We start from the raw sequence: 13,322 nt of genomic DNA on the forward strand, positions 1-13,322 counted from the left end.
AACATCTGAAATCCGTCAGAATCCGTCAAAATTAAAAAAAAAAGTAAATAAGATCCACTCAACATATTTATATATAAATAAAAAGCAAATTTTAACACAGCTTATTTACCAATCTTGATTAAAATAATAATTCTTCAACCTTTGACTTAATTACGAGGATATGTGAAACAGGTGATTCCTTAATATGGTACGGCACTCGCTGGGCTGTTCACAGAAAAAGTAAAATTTCTATAAAAAATTAAAGAATTAAAGACGATAGTAGTTTAAAAAAAATAAAAAAGCGATGCAAATCGTAATTTCCTCCACAAAATCCGTCACCCGTCAAAGCCATTCTTTTCCCGTCCGCTACGTTGAAATTCCGTCAGTTTTGACGGAATTTCCGTCCAGTTGGCAACACGTATAACTTTTGAGATCGTATATGGTTCCATCAAGAATCAATCAATGTTCTTAATGTATCCAGCTGCCTGTCGACAACATAAAGTCCACTATAGTCCACTGTAGTCTATTCAGTTGTTGTTTTTCACGAGAAATGAGGCGTGTTCCATCAAGAAGAAATGCAAGGAAAGAGAACTTGGGTTGAAGAGGAACTCTTGATAACGGTTTCATTTGATCGATTACACTTTCTTTGCCTACTCTCGTGATGAAACCAATACCCGCAGGAATTCTAGAACCTGTGAGTTTTGTGTTTGGAAACACGGTTTTGAAGGCTTTGGCTTCTCAAGCTTTTCTCATTCGGATATCAATCCAGTACCGCTATGTCGTCTTCTCATCACTTTCTGAAAATTTCCTGTAGTTTGAAATAGACGTTAGATAAGTGACTTATGATGTAAAATGTACGAAGAAATATTTATTTATGACATACTAACCTTGCACGTTTATTGGAAGAGTCAGAGAGGCAATTGCTTTCATAGTAGCAACAATAACTGCAGCCCCTGCCATATCCCCTTTGAATTCTGACATTTGTTTGCACTTCTTTAGGCATAACCCTCCGGAATCATATGTAATCCCCTTTCCTGTATTACAATTGAAACGTAAAGGAGGTTAATTTGAATGACAAAATCTATCTAGTTGTATTTCACTTCTACTCAACCAAAATGCGAGTATCTATAAAAATAAATAAAGTGACTTAAGTTTCAGTGAAAAATAATATAATTTAATTTCTCAATTAACATTATTAATCAACATTTCATTCGAAGTGAAAATATATCGGTAGGCTATCTATAATTAAATGAAATAATAGTTTTTAACCTGTTAGTTGTTGATTCTGGATTGTTTTTAACCCAGATAAGACTGAATTATTTTTTGTTTAAAAAAATAAGATTTTTTGTATGAATTATTTAATTGTAATTGATATAACATAACAAAGCTGTTTTTAAATTTTTTATGTTGATAGTATCCGAGATTTTCAGTGTCCTATATATAGGACGTCAGTCATATCCCCATGCAAAATCATTATATGACATAAGTCGTTTTAGCACTAATATATAAATTGTTTAGCTTAACAATACATCAAATTAACACAAAATTATAATATCACTCACACACAATAAGATTATTGTATTTTTCGAGAATGTTTATGGTGTGTGATACGTGATAAAACATTTTACATGTACACCAACATCACACTTCATTCATATTATTGTTGTCTGTGTGACACTGTCTGCATCGAGTTTGTTTTTCTTGAGATACCACAAAATGATTACTTCCATCAAACCTTGAATCTTTTTGCTCAGTGTTAGATGAGATGGTCTACCGCAGTGGTCGTCAGCATTCGCTGAAATGGGTAAAGGGTAAGTGCAGCAGGATTAGGTAGATAGATACCCGCCAGCAGCCACAAATGCACCTGCGGGTAAGAGACGATAGCCCGAGAGTGCAGTGAGTTGACGACCGCTGGTCTACCGCTTGACTGTACATGTCGAGCAGTGGATTCGAGAACAGATAAGACAAGACGTTCACGAAATGCAAGATGATCGAGTTTTTCGTTGGAGTTTATCTTGTATAGCTGCCATGCATTTTGTTCTGCTACGTCAATGCAGACTAAAGTACAATTTCTTGCTTCTAATAGATGTTTTGTACAGCTTGATGTTTTGGTCCACCCATATTTTTGTTGTACTAATATATGATATTGGGCTATTTCACTGATATTTTCTTCTTCAAATTTCAAGAGTATCTTGAAACTGTGTGCACGAAAATTGAAAAATATAGTATTTCCCTGCTGTATGTCAACTTCTTCCCAATTGAAATTTATTATTCTTTCTCTTCATCTGTATATCGGTTGCTGAATCACTAGGCTAGTATTTCTACTGCCATTCTCACCATCGCCTTTACTATGTTCATCATCACCATTATGACTTTCGTCATCATAATCATCCATTCCCTCTCCTTGTGTGTTGAGGGTTACTTCTGTCTCAGCTCGCAACTGACTACCAGGCATATTGTCAATTGTAGGGTTATTTTCATCACCACAATCCTCATCAGTTACGTTACCACACGTATTTTTTGGTGATAAAATGGTGATGGAAATGTTATTGCACTTAGGTATAGCAACTTGGTCGTCCTGAATCATTTGTAAGGCTTCATTTAGTGAAAACCCCCTATAATAACATGAGTACCATCAGTCTCACGAAATGTCATCTTTTATGACTGACGTACTACATGTAGTACGCCTAACTTTACCATGATATGGCATACCACTAAATAAAAAATTGAATCTAATTATGAATTACTATATACGAAGTACATCATACGAGTATGCCCTATCAATATCAAAAGCATTATATCTATAGCATGTGATATATACCGACTTCGAGAACAACATGTTCTGCTCCACAGCCATGACTCACACAAATATGTTAAACTACAATGACTATGACAGACTGAACATTATAAAAAAATTGGAGGCAATTTATAACACATAAGGATTATGGTATCATGATTGCCGACTACGAAAATCTTACACAGCAATGTTAAAAAAATAAAACGTCCGGTGTCCTATATATAGGACGTCAGTCTTATCTGGGTTAATTAAAATTTAAATCTGTAATACTTTTCAGGCTGGAATGAAAAGAGTTCCTTTGTTACCGAATATGTACTTTACCGGTAGTTATACTAATCAGATAATTTTAGGCTTTCATGCGTGGGACTCGGGTAAAAATTTCGAAATGTTAAAGTTTAATTTGTGATGAAGAAAGGGGATGTTTGGTATAGAATTTCGTGAGATATTCTAGGTTCCTTTGCCATCATTCCAGTATATCTTCCATAATAATCATTACAATTGTCACCGTCATACTCGCAAACTGGCCCACAGCCTCAACTTAGTTTTTGCTACGGAGGATACTTGGGTAATATCATTATATTGTATCTGTCATTGGGGATAACATATAATGTACATTGGTGTCCATTAGAAATATCGGTAAATTTTTATCTTTTGAAGGGAACTTTTGTGAGTAAACAAAAGAACATACTGAAAACCCTATCACCGTGCCTTGTTGGTATCCATTGATGTTTATTTTCCACTCAACTTTGTAGTTAAGATATTGTACATTTTTTAAATTATATTTTAATAAATCTTATTTATTTACCTCATTCGATAGTAATTTGTTAAATAAAAATTTGAAAGTAACGTTTTATTTCGATTTTGTTTTGTTTTGTTTTTTAGTTATGTTTAATATTTCATTTGCATAATTTTAATATATCAACGTTACGATAATAATTTATTACAAATAATTATATGTGTACTAATCATTATGAGATAAAATATCAAAAACAAGGGAAAATGACAAAATGGAGTTGGAATGTACTCCAATCATATTCCTTTTTTTTTTTTTTTCAGAAATAATTAATTTTGACCTTTTCATGTTTCTTGGATTCCTCTAAAAATGGTATAGAAATTGAATGGAATTTCTAATGAACGCCATTGTGCTGTAGTGTAATCTGAAATATTCCAAGAGATGTCCTATCACTCTAAACAAGATATAATAAATCCAAAGAATGGAATATGTGCTTTGTTGGAAACATATGGCTATTACAAATGTTTACGTCTAATAAATTTCAAAATACAGGAGTATAAAGTATAAACAGAAGAAATCCTTCATATCAACTCGTGATAATAGGTACCGGTATTTTACAATAAAATTTCCTCTACTCATACAAATAGAATACCTATGCACATGTGAAAAATTTTCAGTGTTATTATGAGCACCAGACTAAATAATTGTGTTCTTAGAATTTAATTTTGAAACTGAATAATTTATAGATGCCTAAAATGCTGATAGGCCTACATAAATACTTCAATATAAATTTCGAGATTATTCTCATACTTACCTACAAGAACAATAGGTCTTTCGTCTTGTTGGCCACCACAGTAGCCTAGCTCCAAAAATATTGGTGGCTCAGAAGACCCTTTAGCCACAGCCAGAAACGCATTCAGTTTTTTTGACTCAATCCAATCTTTATCTCTCACCTCCACTCCCACGCCGCAGGGACAAAGAGCCTCAACAGCAGCCTGAAAAGTATAATTTTTTCGAGTTTGAATAAATAAACTCACATTTCGAAAAATTATATTTCATGAGTGTCTTATCCATTGAAGTAATATGTTTATTCCAGCTGCAACGTGGATATCTTGACAATTGAAGACATCCCCGGAAAAAGGATGTAACATCAGATTCTTGAAATATGTAATGCAGGTGGAAAAAGTAAATTTAAAGCATCAATTTATAACAATAATTATTACGTGAAATGGATTAATGAACTTATATCCTTGTTTGGTCAATTGGTTGTGATAGTAAATATAGGTCTAATGAAATATTCTCCTGGAATTATTTTCTTTTCTCCGGAAACATAAATTACAGTTTTGTTGGTTACATCCTTATTCTGGGGAGGTCTTCAATTATATCAATGCTGTATAAATGTAGCTAATATACGGTGTTGGTCATGAATAGAGACCGGAAACTTAGCCATTACTCTCTGACGTTAAATGAGTAAGGTCCCTGAGCCAAATAACGGCATGTATACCTTTAACGCCAGCCTATTAAAATTCGTTAACGACACAAGTTTTCGGTAGTGCACTACTGTAGCCTGCATTCGTTTGCAATCTAGTGATGAAATGAGTTACTAGCTGTCCGCTCACATTTACGAGTGACATATTCCATCATTTTCCTGTTGTGTGTTGATAGTGAATAGCTGTTCTTATATCAAGGTAAGAGGCAATATTTTATTTTGTGTGTTGAGCAAAAAAAACTATGTTAAACTATATATTTTCGTGATCCTTAAACATTCTTCTATGTATAGAAAGTATTTGCTATCTATAAAATTTGAAAATGTTAGAGAAACAGGCATGTCATGTTATCAAGTACTCAGTAGCGCTTTAACGCCATGTGGCGTTAAAGGTCTACAGACAAAATTTTAGGTTATGTTAGTACTAAGGCAGACAGTACAGCATCAGTGTGAAAACATCAGGAAAAACACTAAGCTTTCAACTTACAAATGTTCAGAATGTGCAGTGATGATATTGGTTCAATTGCTTATCGAACTCTTATTTTTTTTTTATTTTACATAACTTAATTTTTTTGTTTTACTTATTGGAAAACATTCATATTAAACTAAGGTAAATGCTTTTGTGTTTAATAACTTTCTACTGTGTCACATTGTCTCTTTTTTTAAGTAAGTAGTCACTGGAAAACATATTTTCCTAATCCATCTGGTGTTTCAGTTTCAGAACAAGAATCTTTCATTAGTATTGAGTGATTTTGTATCGTTTTTTAACAGAAACTCAAATTTAGTCGCTTAGTTCAATTTGTGTTGCTTAGGAAAAATAATTCATTAACAATTATAAGTATATAGGTTACTAGAAAATAGGTGGCGTTAATTGGACAAACTGTTCCTAATAACGGAAGTTTACAAAGTTTTCCTATTTGAGTTCTAATTCTTGTTCGGTATATAATATATCCATTTTCATTGTGCTATTTTGTAAAGATAAGATTACAGTTTCTATTTCATAATTTTCGTGTTTGTGCATAACTTATTTCCGGAGCAAGAGTGACTGAAGTGTTAAGGTGGCGTTATTTGGTACGTGTACCTTACCGAGTTTGTGTAGTGAGAGAAATGACTTGACGAAGTGACGAGTGATTTCAAGAGTGGGGTACTACTCTTAATGAAATGTTTAAGCCTATATTACAACAATCCTTAATGTGAAATTTTAACTTAAATTGTTACTGTATCAGAGGCACTACTGTTAACATATTTAAGTCTATATTATAATAATCTTTGGAGTAAAATGTTAACTTAAAATGTTCCTGTTTCATAGATACCACTCTTAATGCAATGTTTAAGCCCATATTAAGATAATCTTTGTTGTAAAATTTTAACTTAAATCATCGATACAACTGTAACACAAGTACTAACCTGAATGAAATGTTTAAGCCAATATTGCGATTATTTTTATTGTAGAATTTAACTTGAAATACCGGTACTACAGGGACATCATTTTATTTTTACTTCAATTTTTATTGTACCTGAGTTTTTTTAATGTACTTCACTCCCACCCCTCCTAGTAGCAAACTTCCACACACACCCAAGGCCACATATGCAGTCAAAGTCGTCTTACGGTCATAGTAAACAGTACAGAGTGGGTGAGTGTAATACGTTCCAGAAATATGATCACATTTTCCAGTGAAGAAAGAGCATTCATTATTGAATCATATTTTCGCATCTGTTTAGTTACGTCGCATCCCGGTTTCCCCCACCCGTTTCTGCTGGCCCATCTTTAAAGGCTAGTGGCTGGGCTGTCTTAGCTCCTTCCTGAAAACATTTGCTGTTAGGAATTGGACTTCTACGTAATATTATACAGTAGTGTGCAAATTAATCCGAACAACGTAATTACTTATGCAAAAACACTCAAACGGGATAAAAAAAAAAGGATCTAACACATACCTCAGTAATCTATGTGGCCTCCCTTGTTCCTAATAACAACTCTGAGACAATTTGGCATGGATTCCACTAATTTCCCACAAATATTCTTAATTTCTTCATCGCGAAACCGTACACCAATGAGGGTAGAAATCATCTTCTCCTTCGTAGAACAATCCATTTTTTGCATTCTTCTTTTGCAAATTGACCACAAGTTCTCAATGGGGTTGATGTCGGGTGAGTTGCCTGGCCAGGGGAGTACCTCAATATTCTTCTTGTTGAAGAATTCTGTAGTTTTTCGAGACGTGTGGCATGGTGCCAGGTCTTGTTGGAACACACCTCTGCCATCCGGAAATGATTTTTGCAGCTTGGGTACGATTCTGGTTTCCAAAAAGTGAATATATTTGTCAGAATTCATCATTCCCTTGATAGGTATTAATGCTCCAGGCCCTTCATGTGTAAAACAACCCCAAAACATTACTTTAGGGGGGCATTTGGGTGCTTGTTGGAGATGAGCTGCTGTTACTTTTTCAGATCCTTTCCGTACGTAAGAAACACGGTGGCCGTGGACCTCGAAATGAGACTCATCGGAAAAAAGTACATTCTTCCAGTCATTCACTATCCAGTGTTGATGTAATTTTGTCCACATTAAGCGTTTTTTGCACATAACAAGGGTTAGCAGTTGCTTTTTAATAGGCTTACGAGCCCTTCGTCCAGCTTCCAAAAGCCTGCGCCGCACTGTTGTGACGTGAATATTCGCCCCAGTGGTAGCCATTAACTTGCGGGTTAAGTCGACAGCAGTTAGTCTAGGATTTAATTTACTTTTCCTGACAATTAAACGATCATCTGCAGGTGAAGTCTTCCTTTTCAGGCCACAGTTTCCTTTTTTTCTGGGGTGTGATGGATCCAGTCTCCCTGTATCGTTTTATGATCGAATTAACAGTAGCCAAACCGATGTGACATTCTGCAGCAATTTGCCTCTGTGTCATAGAAGAATGCTCTGCTAAGGTTATAATTTTAGACCGTTTTCGTGGAGTTGTATCCATTTGTGAAGACGACAGAATGTACACAGGATTGCAGTATTAAGTCTTCAACACAACTGAAATGCTTATAAGTACAAAACGACAGGCAAAATGTCACATATTATAAAAAAAAAATAATGACAGACCTTCAACAATGGAATTACACGTACTACAGATGTCAATTAAAGCGGTATGAGCAGCTGTGAGGTCAACAATGACAGAAAATGTAAAAATATGTCGTGTTCGGATTAATTTGCATGCTACTGTACAACTATTTAAAATACTTTAAATAAAATGGCCTTGTTAAGTGTCACGTGATTTTTCCCCTTTCTAAGACCCTCCTACATAACCACATGGACGGACAGTAGATAATATATCTGAGTAAATTATTTATCTCTGCGGATCGGGCAGAAGTGAAGATTGAATTGACAGTACGTAAGGTACATTGTTATAGAGTAGGTACAGAATTATGACTCCCCCATGTCGTCTGATTTGAGTGCTTTGCATCATTTCTTTGGGATTATTGTGAAACAGTTTTGTTTGCTAAACATCCTACAACAATAGAAGAATTAAATATTTACATTCAAGAAACCATACATTCATTTTCAGAAGACATGCTTGAAAACGTTTTTTATAATGTGCACAAAAGAACTGAAACTGTGACGAAATGAATGACCACCATTTTCAATAATTTGTTTAAATATCCATATTTTGATTATTTTTAAAATTTAAATGCACTGTAAATATTGTAGCCTATACAAATGTGCTGTAGACAGTGTACTATATATAGCATAATAAATACGTCCGCTTGGATAGTTCAGTTAGTGAGTAAAAATACTTACTGTTAATACTGTAGTACTGTATTTTCATTAAATAAATACCTAACGAAAATGATCAAACTCAAAATCGTAACAATTTCTAGTTTACGTAAATGGATGCACTACTTTTCTTCCGTCCTATACCTAGTAAAGTTATTTGTATTGTATTTTACACTAGTGTCGTCAAACTCTGGTCGTGAAAGGGGGTAGCAAAGAGTGTTTCCGGTTCTAAATCGTTAATCCAAAGGTATAATTAGGTTAATATTGGAAAAGATAGTAAAAACAAAATGATGTCCTAGTACTGTTGTTTTCTAATGCCAGGCGTTTGACAATAAAGTCATTTGACCTCTTGCACTCCAATATTTTTCAAAGATATTATCATGACCAGCCACTGAAGCACAGATTTTGAGGTGTTCCGAATCCATTTCTTGGTTTGAGTTGCACAATGTGCAGTTAGGGGAGTGATATATTACAATTCTATGCAGGTGTTTGGCCAAACAATCATGGCCTGTTGCCAATCTAAATGCAGCTACAGACGATTTTCGTGGAAAATCGGGAATTAACTGTGGATTTTGATCCAGAGAGTTCCATTTTTTCCCTTGGGATTGAGTTATCAAATTTTGTTTGTTGAAGTCTAAGTATGTAGATTTAATAAATCTCTTCACAGAGTAATACGTAGATTTAGTAATAGGTCTGTAAGTAGCAGTGCTGCCCTTCTTTGCTAAAGCATCCGCATTCTCGTTTCCCAGGATTCCACAATGGGATGGTATCCAGTGGAATACAATTCTTTTATTGAGTGCCCTGGAACTAAAAACAGTGCTGCACTTGTGTACAAATGTACTTTCCAACAAAATGCTTACAGTGCTTGTCCTCAACACTGTTGAAAGGAATGTTGGTATGTACCATCATTTCATGCAGATCTCCGCTAAATTCGTCCGCTGGCACTTAATTACTAGTTGAAGGTAGATCGTCAGACTCACTTCTTTCTATTAATTTCAAATGATTTATATGTTTTTTTTACTACAGAGCTGCTGTAAATATCTTTTAGAGCAGATTATGTCAGTTTTACATAAATTACACACAGTTATGTCGTAACTTACACGGACATACTGTCTTCCGAATTCCTCTATCCACTTCTGTACCAGTACTTTCGTACTTGTTTTAGGCACCTTTATTTCAACTAGTAGTGCATAATATAAACGTTGCTAAACTGAAGTATACTGTACTTGTTTAGGAGTAAGGAAACTGTTTAAAGTGACCCTGTTGTGCATGTTACTTGTGTTTGTGAGCAAAGTGTCTATTGAAGGACACGTGACGTAATGTATATCCCGTGCACACTTATGCTCATTCCAATGTTGTTGGACTAAGAAAACGGTCTTTAGTCATGATTCAGGATCTTTGTCTAGGGTTCGAACGGAAAAGCAAACCCATATAAACACACTTGGCAATTATAACTTCTTTAATTATCGATTTTTACATATACTCCACATCAAGAATTTGTGTCTCGGACAGCAGTTATTTCTTTGTTAGATTATGAGACAGATGTAGAGAAAATAATAATAATAATAATAATAATAATAATAATAATAATAATAATAATAATAATAATAATAATAATAATAATAATAATAATAATAATAATCTATACTAATAATAAATCTGTAGCCGAAATTTTTCTGGTAATTTTCGGTTTTCCAAAAATAATTGGTCCTAACAAATATAATTTACCACCCTGAAACCGAAAATCGCTTATTTGAAATTTTTGTTTGTATGTCTGTCTGTCTGTCTGTATGTTTGTTACCTTTTCACGCGATAATGGCTGAACGGATTTCGATGAAAATTGGAATATAAATTAAGTTCGTTGTAACTTAGATTTTAGGCTATATGGCATTCAAAATACATTATTTAAAAGGGGGGTTATAAGGGGGCCTGAATTAAATAAATCGAAATATCTCGCTTATTATTGATTTTTGTGAAAAATATTACATAACAAAAGTTTCTTTAAAAATAATTTGCGATAAGTTTTATTCCTTGAACAATTTTGATAGGACTGATATTTAATGAGCTAAATGAGTTTTAAAATTTAAATAACTGCCATCTAAGGCCGTGTAATGAATTAAAAACAAATGACTTCGTCTATAAGGGGCCTTGGACAGCAACAATCGAAAGCTATGAAAGATAGCCTACAGAGAATGTTTCTGTGTTTGTATGAAATAATATCGGAAGCTAAATTAACCGATTTGTATAATTAATTATTATTTCACCATTGGAAAGTGTAGTTTCTCTAGATGGACATAATGCTATAATGTTATTACAGTAACTTCTGATATAATATAATATAATATAATATATAATATTATATAATATAATTTAAGTTATTTGAAGGGTTCAGAACCATAGTGGGCCAAGCGCCATTTATTGAGTACGTAGAAAACAAGGGTTAAAATTAAGTTATTACCATATTTCAATGGAAACCTATAACAAGTAAAATAAAATATACACATTAAATCTAAATGATGTCAACCTTCATAAAACTATGGTTTCATGTAATAAAAATTAAGAAACATGTTAAAGGAATTGTCATTGCACCAAATGAGTGTCTCTGGACCAAAATGATCGCATTTTAATTATTTGAGTGCAATTTAAATTAAGTAACATATTAAACGATTTATCCTTCTATCAAACAAGAATGTTCCCTGGATCAAATGTCCTATTTTAATTATGTAACTACTTTATATTTATTTCTAACGGGTGCAGCGGAGCGCACGGGTACGGCTAGTAATAATAATAATGTGTGTATGTAGCTTAAATCCATTTCTCATTTTCAAAACTGATATTTTAAACAACATTTTGTTACCTTCATTATCCTATGTTTTATCCATGTTAGCTATTAAATTATACATTATTATTTTTAATCTTGTTATTTACTGTAGAAACAGCAGCGATAAGTGCATTGTTGTATTATGTGTAAGAAAAGTATTCCTGTTAATTATGTCAAAATATTTACAAACTTGTAGAAATTAAAAGCGTTGAGATATCATTAAATAACTGAGGAAAGAGAAGCTTGGTGAAGCGACAAAGCGAAGCTTTTAAAATTGACTGATTGTAATTGTCTTGGTAATTAGCCGAAGATACTGTAAGTCGGCTGTTTGGAACTAGCCAGCCAAACTTTATTCTTCTCTCCTTGTACCTCGAGGTATACGAAAAGTTTAGCTTCCTTCTTATGCCTTTAATACAATGATACTTATGAACTGTGTGATAATATTTTCTGCCTCGAATTCAAACTTGAGAAGTAACAAACGTTTCATAACCATGCTACGCTTTTCTATACAGCTACATCGAGTAGAGAAGATAAAATGAAACCAGAATGCACGTGAACTAATTAGAACCTCATTTTTGGCGACCTGGGAAGCAAAATGATCTACACTGTTTGTCCGAAATTATGTTGGAATTAGCTGTCAGTGGCACTTTCATCTGAAAGTAGAAACTATAGGCAATTGGCGTAAGGGCCACTTTCTTTCAATATTTTTTTTCTCACAATCCTCTTATATGCCAAAAAGTTAGTGTGGTTTCAGTTGTCTGTCACTTCCGGATTTAGTTCATACTTTGGACTTTTTTTTTTTTTTTTTTCGAAATCTCCATTCCTCTGGGTCGGAATTAACAGTGCAACATTTCGGCGAAGACACAAGCATGGTAATTAGATGAGTGAGGATAGCATGTAAATTATAATCATCTTTATTTCAATCCTACACATAAGGTGTTCAGAATATTGTTAGAACTGTGATAAATCTATGCATATTGTGTAAGAACAAAACATATTTTTCATCGGACCAAAGGCAATTTGTAAGATTATGAACAGAAAATGAAATCCAGTGAAAACAGTGAAGCTAACAATATTCGATACAATCTGTACTCACGCGAGCAAATGCACTGGGCGTCATAATATTAGCTGGCGTGTCACACAGATTTCGTGCCAGGTTCTGCGCATCTGCCTTAAGCAAACCTCTTTGCCAGCCAGCTCTGAAATGGATGAACTTAAATTACAAAACACCAAATGCATGTACACTTATTAATTTGTCAAATTACATTGAATTGGCCATTACAAAAAAATTAAATCTTTGCTTGTTGATATTTGTCTATCCATCATCATTCCGCATATAGGCCTACGAATTTTCACGTAAAACATTTTCGCTTCGGTAAGGAGATTTTTATGAAATTTCATTGACATAGTCAAATATTTCACAAAAAAAGTTAAGTTTATTGAAAATCATGCAATTCTTTCCACATTTGTGAAAATAAATTTTGTTTTCCCACTGGCAACTGTTGAATACTCTGCAGACCTAACAACCTCTTTATCTAGATTCGAACCCATGTATTTTTGTCTGACGTTTCATAAGTATTTCCGCGGAAATCGTAATGATGATTGTGATGCCGAAATCCCAGAGCTAGAATACTTTTCTATTTAGAAATACACTACTGCTATTATGATGAAGAGCATGACATGAATTTACTTTTATAACGACCGTTTATTGTTAAACTTAAACATGGAAATTATGAAGGGTTAAGCATTTAAATT

General features: G+C 33.7%; 2 protein-coding genes across 4 annotated transcripts in view; one reads left to right on the plus strand and one right to left on the minus strand.

Annotated features, from left to right (window-relative positions):
• Positions 1–13,322, plus strand: part of noi (splicing factor 3a subunit 3 noi) — a 130,752-nt gene that overhangs the window by 74,978 nt on the left and 42,452 nt on the right. The window lies entirely within an intron of this gene.
• Positions 1–13,322, minus strand: part of LOC138698364 (cytosol aminopeptidase-like) — a 34,698-nt gene that overhangs the window by 10,261 nt on the left and 11,115 nt on the right. For both annotated transcript variants that reach the window (XM_069824221.1, XM_069824222.1), the window contains 3 exons: positions 12,664–12,766; positions 4,324–4,504; positions 867–1,013 (listed from right to left, as the gene is read on the minus strand). In XM_069824221.1, coding sequence (XP_069680322.1) covers positions 867–1,013; positions 4,324–4,504; positions 12,664–12,766 — 431 coding nt within the window. The remainder of the gene's footprint in view (positions 1–866; positions 1,014–4,323; positions 4,505–12,663; positions 12,767–13,322) is intronic.

Source organism: Periplaneta americana, chromosome 4 (genome assembly GCF_040183065.1).
Source record: "Periplaneta americana isolate PAMFEO1 chromosome 4, P.americana_PAMFEO1_priV1, whole genome shotgun sequence".
Taxonomy (NCBI): Eukaryota; Metazoa; Arthropoda; class Insecta; order Blattodea; family Blattidae; genus Periplaneta; species Periplaneta americana.